The 11,072-nt window shown below is 39.3% G+C and overlaps 1 protein-coding gene across 2 annotated transcripts; it reads left to right on the top strand.

Annotated features, from left to right (window-relative positions):
- The first annotated feature begins 589 nt into the window (after positions 1-589).
- On the top strand, positions 590-8,384 carry LOC126617681 (protein transport protein SEC16B homolog). 2 transcript variants are annotated; one of them, XR_007621470.1, is made up of 14 exons: positions 590-2,834; positions 3,120-3,440; positions 3,959-4,087; positions 4,175-4,297; positions 4,445-4,615; positions 5,034-5,159; positions 5,239-5,373; positions 5,609-5,736; positions 5,812-5,920; positions 6,003-6,320; positions 6,452-6,592; positions 6,738-7,036; positions 7,398-8,046; positions 8,115-8,384. XR_007621470.1 is itself a non-coding variant. In XM_050285729.1 (13 exons), the coding sequence occupies exons 1-13, from the start codon at positions 1,092-1,094 to the stop codon at positions 7,927-7,929; spliced, it is 4,275 nt and encodes a 1,424-aa protein (XP_050141686.1). In that variant the 5' UTR covers positions 590-1,091; the 3' UTR covers positions 7,930-8,384. The 2 variants fall into 2 exon arrangements, 1 of the variants encoding a protein (XP_050141686.1); XM_050285729.1 differs by having other exon boundaries at positions 7,398-8,384.
- The last annotated feature ends 2,688 nt before the right edge of the window (positions 8,385-11,072 follow it).

Raw genomic sequence — 11,072 nt, 5'->3', positions numbered from 1 at the left:
GAACATGAAAATAAAAAAGGTGTGCAAGATTACAGTTTTTTGCTTGATTGAGGGATACCTCAAAGCCTCACGAAACTAGCGTATGCCCACACACACAGTGTGAACATTTTTTGTTTTTGTTTTTAAAGTGAAAGGAGAAAGGAAGAGATTGAGAAAGAACGAGAGTAGAGAGGTTTATTTGTTTATTTTTAAATTAGAGATGTTATAATCACATGCGTGTGAGCTTAAAAACAACAATTTTGTGTTCTTATAGTTACTAAATTGTTCATAATTTTTATTTTTGTTCAATTTTAATTAAAATGTTAAAACTGTAATTTTTCGAAATTTTGATTGACAACGGTTCTATTAATTTTATAAAAAATTACTATAAAAAAAATTTAAAAAATGCTAAAATTATAATAGCGAAGCTCTTGGACTTGGACAAGGATTATCTGCCCTCCACTTCCGGTGCTATCCTCGTGCCCTCCTTTTTGTGTGATCACGGTTAAGCCACGTCAATATTTTATGTTACTATTTATTTTTATCTTATTATACCTATAAAAAATAATATAAAATATTAATATGGCTTAAGTGTGATCACGCAAAACTAGAGAGAGACAATCCTTGTCCCTCCGACTTGGTGGGCAGGAGGTGCGAAATGGAGGGCATTCCTCTGCAAGCAGACTCTCACTCTTCTCTCTCTCCAACGCAAACATTTCTTTCCCTCTTTTCTATCTGTTGGATTTTCTTTCTGAAATTCCATCGTTCTGTAAGTTATATTTTTAGTTTATTTATTTCAATCTACAGTTTTCTGTCGTTCTAACGCAATGCGTTGAATTCAAGCAAAAAAAAAATAAAAAATAAAAAAATTATCGATCTTGTTTTTGCTTGATTTGCACTGTAGAATTTGCAGGGATCTCAGAAACCCTAGATCTCTGTCATTTCGGGGGTGAGTTGTGTGCGCGTTGGGGTTGCATCCTTGGATTTGTGATTTTTGAGGTTGGTTTTCGCGCGTTTTGGCTGTGGATCTCGGGCTTTTCGTTGATTCGGAGCTCCAATTTCGAGGATTTTGGAGAGATTTGAAGGGTGAATTTGAGTGTGGGATTTGGTCGATGGCTTCAAATCATCCTCCATTTCAGGTGGAGGATCTGACGGACGAGGATTTCTTTGATAAATTGGTTGAAGATGATCTGAGGCCCTCCGAATCAGGCCCCGAATATGGCCAGGGAAATGATTCCGATGACGGTAAGGCGTTCGCCAATCTGAGTATTGGTAGCTCTGTAGCTGTATCTGAGGATTCGGACCACGAAACCAAAACTACTGACGAAAATAAGCGGTTCGTAAATCCTAATGTTGGTGATTCTGCAGCTGTATCTGAGGATTCGGCTGCCAAACCCCAAACGAAAGAGGAAAAGGGTGCAGAAGAATCTAATTCATTCGTGTTTGATAGTGTAATTGAGTCGAATAATGCGGTTGATAATGATGCAGTGATCGAGTCGAATAATGGGGCGGAGGCAGTGAGATCCCAGTTGAGGTTGGATTCGACAGTGAGCAAGGGCAACGAGTCGGGAGCTTCAGGGGTTAAGGAGATAGGGTGGGGTTCTTTTTATGCCGATTCTGCGGATAATGGGATCCATGGGTTTGGATCGTACTCAGATTTTTTCAGTGAATTGGGGGATGGTTCGGGGGATTTTCCCATGAAAGTAGACGGAAGTTTGAGTACTGAATCGAAAACTGTACTCAATAATGAAGATCAAACAGCCCATCAAGAGGGTTTGAACCATTTGGTTAGTAACGAGAAATGTCAAGAGGGTCAAGTTTATGGGGGAAGTGAGCAGGATCAAAACAGTACAGAGTATTGGGAAAGTCTCTATCCAGGGTGGAAGTATGACGCTAACATGGGGCAATGGTATCAGGTGGACAGTTTCGATGTGCCTGCAAATGCTCAAGGGAGCGTTGGCACTGATGATTGGACCACTGTTTCTGATGGTAATAAGACTGAGGTTTCTTATTTTCAGCAGACAGCACAGTCTGCTGCCGGAACTGTGACTGAAACCAGCACGACTGGCAGTTTGTCAAACTGGGATCAGGTCTCACAGATGACAAATGGGTACCCGAAACATATGGTTTTCAATCCCGAATACCCAGGTTGGTATTATGACACAATTGCCCAAGAATGGCGCTCATTGGAAGCATATAGCTCCTCTGTACAATCGACTGCTCAGTCCCAGAATGGAAATAGTATGTATGGTCAAGAGTACAGGCAAGATGACAATTATGGGCCACAAGCGGTCGTCGGGAACCAAGGTCAAGACAGCAAGTGGGTTGGGTCCTACAGTAAGTACAATCAGCACGCTTCAAATATGTGGCAAGCTCAAACTGCAGCTAAAAGTGAGGGGTTTTCAGGTTTTAGTGGAAACCAGAAACAGAGTAATTCGTTTGGTTCTACAGTTAACACGGATCAGTACATGTCTTTAAATTCTTTTGGAGCAGTTCCTTTGTACAACAAAGCAAGTCAAGGTCATGGTTCAGCTAAAGAGACTGTTGGTTTCCAGAGTTTCATCCCGGCTGGGAACTTTAGCCAGCAGTTTAATCAAGGAAATGCAAAGATGAGCGAACAAATACAATTCTCAGATGATTACTATGGCGCTCAGAAACCTTTAAGTTACTCACAGCAACCTGTAAATTATTCACAACCACCTTTCCAGAGTGGCAATCAGTTTTCATATGCTCCCAGCGTAGGAAGATCATCTGCTGGGCGCCCTCCGCATGCCCTAGTAACTTTTGGATTTGGTGGAAAACTCATTTTAATGAAGGACAATAGTAGCCTCAGGAATCCGTCATATGGAACCCAGGTGAGGACTTGGAACCTTCTCTCTTTAAGGTAAATTAAGGCTCCATTTGGTTGACAAAAGGCTGATAGAAGGAAATAAAAGCTTTATCTTTTTAGGTAGTTTTTTAATCTGTCACCGATTTCCTGAAACAGAAATATAAATTAGAAATAATTCTTCTCTTCATTGATAGTCTGTAATAGGTACTGACTTGATTATGTTTGGTCCCAAAACCACTTGCATTCTCTAAGACTTGTTTACATTGTTAAGTGAAAAGCCTAATTATGCATGTTGTATTGTTATATGAAGGATCCTGTAGGAGGCTCAGTTTCTGTCCTGAACTTAATGGAAGTTTTCACGGGAAAGACTGATCCTTCGAGTTTTGGAATGAGTACTTGTGATTATTTTCGTGCTTTGTGCCAACAATCATTCCCAGGTCCCTTGGTTGGAGGGAGTGTTGGAAGCAAAGAGCTGAATAAATGGATTGATGAGAGGATTGCTAACTGTGAATCGCCAGAAATGGACTATAGGAAAGGCAAAGTATTGAGGTTGCTTCTTTCTTTGCTTAGGATAGCTTGTCAACATTACGGAAAACTTCGATATCCTTTTGGTACCGACACTGTATCAAGGGTAAATCACAATCCTGTCTTTTCATCTTGTGTATCATGTGAGCAACTTTTGTATTCTGTATTGTTTATTTACATTTATACTGCAATTTTCTGCATAAGTATTTTTACTGGTAGATGTAATGTTTATGTCTGGTGTAACTAGGGAAGCTTGTCATGTCATTATCCACTGCATTATTGTGATAGTGTACTCTCTATAATCCTAAAGGAAGCATATTATATGATAAACTGTCTGCAGCGCCTCTCACCATGCTGCCTTTCTTTGAAAGGTTACATTCTTCATGATGCTTTAAGTTATTAGGAAAGTTGTGATGGGAATAGTAATTTTGTATTCTGTCAGAGCTTAAGCACTAAGAGCACCACTTTTGGAGGCATAGTGCACTTATGTAAAGTGAAAGGCTTTTAAAATTGTTATATACAGGGGTTTGTAGATAATGTTCCTCTTTTATGTGATTCTCCTTGAATTATTAGAGAAATAACTAATATTTGTCTGGTATACTTTTGGTCTTTTTCTTTTGATAGGAAAATGATACTCCAGAATCAGCAGTTGCTAAACTTTTTGCATCTGCAAAGAGCAATAATGTGCAATTCAGTTATTATGGCTCTGTTAGCCACTGTGTGCAGAAAACGCCTTCAGAAGGACAATTGCGAGTATGGAATAAGTTACTCTGATAACTCTCTCCCCTTCTCTCTACATTATCAATTTTTTCATTTTTAATAGGTGTGGTTGTGTCCTAGGCAACTGCTTCTGAGGTACAAAATCTTCTGGTTTCTGGTAGAAAGAAAGAGGGTTTACAATGTGCACAAGAAGGTCAGTTGTGGGGACCTGCGCTTGTTATTGCTTCACAGCTTGGAGAACAGGTTTGTAGACCATTGATGTTATATCCAGAGACTCAATCAGATGTTTACTCTCTTGAGGTACATTGACAGTTTATACTGAAGTGCACTCTTCTCACCTTTTTTTCTCTCTATTCCTCCGGTGGGGATGGCGGCTTGGGACGACTTCAGTTCTATGTTGATACTGTGAAGCAAATGGCACTTCGCCAGCTGGTTGCAGGATCACCTTTGCGGACTTTATGCCTGCTAATTGCAGGGCAACCTGCTGAAGTATTCTCTGCTGACACTACAGCTGAGGTCAATCTTCCAGGCGCTGCTAATACATCTCAACAGCCTGCACAGGTGAGATGTATTTTAAAACTGCCTATTGGCATAGGCTTGGTTCCTCTTTGAAAAGGAAATGGAAGAGAAAAAGTAAATTATGTAGCTAGTTTTGATAGCAACGAGAAAAAAAGAGGAAGCTTACAAAAGCAAGAGAGGAGGTTCCTATAAAGGACAGAAGCGAGAAGATCAGAGTGAATTGTTTCTTGGATCGGTTGATGTTGCTTCTCATAGCTATACATGTAGTGGAGTTCATTTAAGGACACCGATAAGTTTGGAATGTAACTTTACGTGTAGGGCTGGCGTTGGTAGTACAAGTAGAATAAGATTTTCTCTAAATGCACTTCTTGTACCGTTTTTAGCAGTACCAGTGCATTAAAATGAGTTTTTCTTTTTTTTCCTCTTTTTTTTTTTTTTTTTTTTTTTTGTGCAACAATAGTTTGGTGCAAATAAAATGCTTGATGACTGGGAGGAGAATTTGGCTGTGATAACTGCAAACAGAACAAAAGATGATGAACTGGTTATTATACATCTTGGAGATTGCTTATGGAAGGATAGGAGTGAGGTATGATATTGTTACATTTAACTACTTTCCTTTACGTGTGCACTTTTTCTCCCTAAATCTGACATCAGTTGTGTTTCAGATTACTGCAGCACACATCTGCTATTTAGTGGCAGAAGCAAATTTTGAGTCATACTCGGATAGTGCAAGGCTATGTCTAATTGGAGCAGATCACTGGAAGTCGCCTCGAACTTATGCTAATCCAGAGGCCATTCAGGTGCTTTCTAAATGCTGTTATTCTTAATGTTCTGTCTCTTGATTTTATTTTTACTTTTCAGAAACTTCTAGTGCTAGTTACTATTTGGCTCCTGAGTCGTGCCTTGCAGAATGCATGTTTTTAGTGCAGCAGTGCAAATCTGGAGCCCAGTAACTTTATATGGTAGCTTTATCAGCTACTTTTAAGTAATGCTTTCTGGAGCTTATACTCAGTTTTCCTTATGTTGTATTGACAGAGGACTGAACTCTATGAATATTCAAGGGTGCTTGGGAACTCTCAGTTCATCCTTCTACCATTTCAGCCATATAAGCTCATATATGCACACATGCTTGCTGAAGTTGGAAGAGTTTCTGACTCGTTGAAGTAAGCACGTGCAATAATCTTTTGTTTGGTAGTTTCTTTCACTCGTGTTCTCTTAACAAATTGTATCTAATTCAGGTACTGTCAAACAATACTTAAGTCTTTGAAAACTGGTAGAGCACCTGAAGTGGAAACGTGGAAGCAACTAGTATTATCTCTTGAGGAGAGGATTAAAACCCATCAGCAGGTACTTCTTTGTCCTATTGTTTGTATGTTCATCGTTTTAAGCTAATACGACTAATCCTTCTGAATGCACATTCCATTTGCAGGGGGGATACTCTGTAAATTTAGTTTCTACAAAGTTTGTAGGTAAATTGCTCAACTTGTTTGATAGTACTGCACATCGTGTTGTTGGGGGCCTACCACCACCTGCACCGTCCACGTCCCAAGGAAGTGCTCACGGTAATGGCCATTACCAACAGCCCATGGGCCCTAGAGTTTCTAGTAGTCAATCAACAATGGCCATGTCATCATTAATTCCTTCTGCTTCAATGGAACCCATAAGTGACTGGACATCTGATGGCAACCGAAAGCCAATGCATAATAGAAGTGTTTCAGAGCCAGATTTTGGCAGAACTCCAAGACAGGTGTGTCAAATTTCCCAAACGTGTAAATTTCAAATTTCAACATGCATGCACTTACTGAATCAGCACAATTCAACACCGTATATGTGCACTTAATCACCTCTTTGCGCCATCTTAACTCATTATGGGATCAGGTTGATTCATCAAAGCAAACGGCCTCACCGGATGCCCAAGGAAAATCCTCAGGGGGTTCTCGCTTTTCTCGTTTTGGTTTCGGGTCACAGCTCTTGCAAAAGACTGTTGGTTTAGTATTAAGACCCCGCCCAGGAAAACAGGTAGTTTATACTTTCATATATACATATATATATATATATTGGGCTTTCCTTCAATCCCCTCTCCTTTTTTCTTTCTGTGAAAGAACTACATCTATTCTTTCTTACGGTAAACCTTATCTAATGAATTTTCTACTTGCTACTGAAGGCTAAGTTGGGTGAAACAAACAAGTTCTACTATGACGAAAAACTTAAAAGATGGGTTGAGGAAGGTGTTGAACCTCTAGCTGAAGATACCGTGTTGCCTCCTCCCCCGATATGTACACCCTTTCAGAATGGTGTCTCTGATTACAACTTGAGATCTGTTTTGAAGAAAGAAGGGTCTCCCACTAAGGGCAGCCCAGATTTACAAACTTCAACCCCTCCAGGACCAACTTCAGGGACCCCACCTATTCCACCTAGCTCAAATCAATTCTCATCCCGTGGACGGTTGGGTATTCGATCCAGGTACAATATATTCTCAATTGCTCTCTCTCCCGACCCCAACCGCCTCTCTTTCGTGTCAGTTTTAAATCATTCTATTCCAATAGGTTCTGAAAAGTTTTTGCAGTATTTCACAAACGCTTAAATTTCGTTAATAATTGGAAGTAATTGTCCTTGAGATTCAAATGCCCTTTTACCAAAATTTGCCAGTAATCAATGAGGGAATGAATGTGACGGCCATAATTTTGTATTAAACTCACTATCCAAGGGAGTTGAATCTAAGACCTTCCACTTACAAGTGGAGAGGACTACCACCAGACTTTAGTGCTAGGGACAAAGAGGGAATGAATCTGAGTTGACTATATTTTTCATGGAATTTTGGCAGATATGTCGACACATTCAACCAAGGTGGTGGAAGCCCAGTAAACTCGTTCGAGTCACCTGCTGTTCCATCCGTTAAGCCACTTGTTGCTGCCAACGCAAAGTTTTTTATTCCCACCGTAGCACCATCAAATGAACAGGCAATGGAGGCTATTGCTGAAAGTGTACAAGAAGATGGTGGTGCAACTAATGAAAATCCTTCAACATTCGGTAATAATGATTCATTCCATACTCCTCCGCCTTCATCGTCATCATCAAATACCATGCAAAGGTACCCAAGCATGGGTAACATTCAAAGTATGGGAGTTGCCACAACTTCCAATGACTCTGCTCCACCCCACTCACGAAGGACGGCCTCATGGGGTGGAAGCTCCAATGATGTATTAAGCCCTCCTATGGAAACGGGTGAGATAAAACCTCTAGGGGAGGCGTTAGGCATGTCCCCGGCAATGTTTAGGCCGAGTGAGCTTTCCCGGACACGCACCCCAATGAATGGAGGCAGTTTTGGTGATGACCTTCATGAAGTGGAACTTTGAGCCGAAGTAATGAAGATGTAAATATCAAGTTTTGCTCCTAGCGATCAATACAAATACTTGGAAGGTTCCTTCTGATCCTACATCTCTCAGAAAGCCAAACTCGTGGTAGTGCCGGAAGTAAGTTCATCGAACAATTATTTTTCTTTCTCAAAGTTCCCACTCCCCATCTTACCATGTATGTTCAGATCTAATTGGCGCAGGTTCTTTACTCACGAGCCAATATTATATTTAGATGCCCGGGAGTCACCGCCATTTACGGCTTAGGAGGAGCTCGTCTTGTTTTCATTTTTCCGGTTCCCTTTAACAAAAGCCTGCATGGGCGACAGTGTACAGATCATTTGTTCATTTGTTTAAATACAGAAATCGTTCCTTGAAATAGATAAAAGGGTCTACAGATCTTATGAAGGGAAAGAATAGTGTATTGAATTGAGAGAATAAAATTTCAAGTTTTGTTCTTTGGCTGTGGATTCCTATGTTTATTACTCTACCACGTTGAATTAACATCTAAAGCCGAGGCTGGATATTCTGCTAAATATAGTATTGGTTTTTTCAGTACAATTAAAAAAATTGTTCGTGAACTTCACTCCAGTTTAAAATTTGTCCTATAGTAAAGGTACGTTAAATTCAGGGATATATTAACGAAATATTAGTTTAGGGAAGAATTCTGAACGCAACTGCTTCAGTACAAGTCAACTGCACGAAGTCCTCAGCAACATCCCGCTGATTGGATGCAAGAGAGAGAGAGAGAGAGAGATGAATTGGAATCTTGAAAAACAAGCCATTTAGCTTAGTCGTCACATGAATAACCAATTCAGAGAAAAACAGAATATAAGAAGCGTATTTATGTATAACATAAAGTGAAGACAAGTTACAGCAAGAGGTCGTACACTCAATCGATCAATGATTCCTTTCTCAATCCAAGTGTTGAAAAATTCCGTGTCTTCCTTGCAATTTTCGAGGACGTGTATTGCCTTCAAGCATGGAAAACTTGTTGCAAGAATATGGTCGGACAGTAGTGTCGACGAAAATAGCTTTGAAAGGTAACATACTACGTGCTGGAAAGGAAACTCATCTCCCATCGAATTACAGTTCAGTAACTACCTGCTACAAATCTACATAACTACAACACAATTTATCACAATTCAGCACAAGTTTTACACCTATATATGTATAATTGAATTTCAAGATTTTAACCAAGTCCAATGGTAACCACCCACCATTATGGATTCAAATCCAAGAATTATAAATATCTTACACAAGTACCCCAAGTTGGTTTTCAGATCCAAAATGGAACAGAAGATTAACTCACAACACAAAATTGACCTTCACAATCTAGATTTCTTTAGAGGTTGTGAATGAACCACCCTAGTCAAACTCCAATCCAAGCTGAGCTTCAATCCACCTAAAATTGAGCATTCACACCCTTCACCAACTCCCATTCTCTGCCTCTTTTTCCCAGCGTATATAACCCTCATCTTTCCCTCTCTATCTGACAAAAACACACCCAGTAAACTAAAACAAATTGAATGTATAGGATTACCAGGTCACAATTGAAACTGAGCTTCAATCCACCCGAAAATGAGCACTCACACCCTTCACCAACTCCCTCTCTCTGCCTCTCTTCTCCTGCGAATACAACCCTCAGTTCTTGCTCTCTTTCCGACAAAAATGATAACTCATATATTTCATGCATTTCTACCATCCCTTTCTAGTCTCTTTGTGATGTTTTTGAGTTAAACTAGTTGCATTTTACCCTATTTTGTGTTAGTGTGTAGTTACATGTACCTTAGGATCAATTTGAAGGCAAAAGAAGTGAAAACATGCCTTTTTTGGAGCTGATCCTTATTCAAATGTGGAGAGAAGTTTAGTGGCTTGTTTTGGAGCCCAAATAAAGTTGTTACTTGTTTTGAAGTCCAAATAAAGAATCCAAGATGAATCTGGCTTGTTAGAAGATCAGGACCAGAATAGGAAAGGAATTGGGATATCTAGACTATTTGGAAGTGCCAAACAAGGCAAAAATGTGCAAAATAAAGGCTAAGTTGTTGGGATCACTTTGGAATATCTTCCAACCTTTTTTACCCCATAAACACTTGCCTTTTAGCCACTTTTACATGCCATTTTTATTCTTGGCGAATTACACAATTCTGATTACCTATTTTTCCTCTCTTTTCATTCACTCTTAAAAAAAACCTTAGCCGTTCCAGACAGTTTCACCACTACTGAAGACTCATTGCAGAAGGCTGTTCCTGGAGAAGTTCTACATCAGAATTGCTTCAAGGGTTTCCTCTCCTAAATTTATTTTCACTCATGTTACGTATTTTCGTTTTAATTTTTGTGAACATGATGTGTAACTAAGTTCATAGCTAGGGATTTCGATGTAGCCTTGCAAAATTGATCCATGTTTTTAAGTTGAAGTATTCAGTTCATCAATCTGCTTCTTGTTTCATTCACTGAATCTATTGTTAAATTTGTTTGTTGATTTTAATGTTTGATCCCCATTAGAGTTAACTACATATCATTTAATCAAGATTATAGTAAACATCATGCTTAATTTTGGTAGACATGTGAATGAATGAAGAGAATGCTATGCAAACATCTTGCCATGTATTTTCTTTGGTTCTTTAACGTTTTCTGCATGCTAAAGACTCTTAATTAGGAACCGAAGTTGAACATCCCAATTAGGTTGCAGATTAGGGGAATTTGATCAAAGCCACACATCATATGGCTGATCATATATATGTAAAACGAACTCAGGGAACAAGTTGGTAGTTGAATACGACATAACTTTATAAACATGGAATTGGTTTTGTAATGGTGAATTTGAATCCCTGGCCTCATCTCCCTTGCTTCTACATCAATATATTATTCGCTACTACATTCTTGCATTTTAATTTAATTAAGTTTACAGCACAAAAACTAGTCTCAATTGGTTACTTTCATTCTTTAGTTAGGGTTCTTAGTTAGCAATTTATAGAGGACCACTCGGTCCCTGTGGTTCAACACCCTTACTTGTGTCATTATACTAACCATATTTTTGCACTAGGAAGGAACACAACAAAATTATGGCACCATTGCCGGGAACTGATCTCAGTCCCTTATAATTGTTTGTTTTTGTTTAAACCTTATCTATTTTCATTTAAAGT

The sequence above is a fragment of the Malus sylvestris genome, chromosome 4, assembly GCF_916048215.2.
Source record: "Malus sylvestris chromosome 4, drMalSylv7.2, whole genome shotgun sequence".
NCBI lineage: Eukaryota > Viridiplantae > Streptophyta > Magnoliopsida > Rosales > Rosaceae > Malus > Malus sylvestris.
Note: the sequence above shows the minus strand (reverse complement) of the source record. Positions and strands in the feature narration are given on the sequence as shown.

Coding starts and splice junctions, on each gene's coding strand:
- LOC126617681 (XM_050285729.1), top strand. CDS start 1,092: ATGGCTTCAAATCATCCTCCATTTCAGGTGGAGGATCTGACGGACGAG. Junction 5,160..5,238: donor TATGGAAGGATAGGAGTGAG/GTATGATATTGT, acceptor GTTGTGTTTCAG/ATTACTGCAGCACACATCTG. Junction 6,593..6,737: donor GACCCCGCCCAGGAAAACAG/GTAGTTTATACT, acceptor TTGCTACTGAAG/GCTAAGTTGGGTGAAACAAA.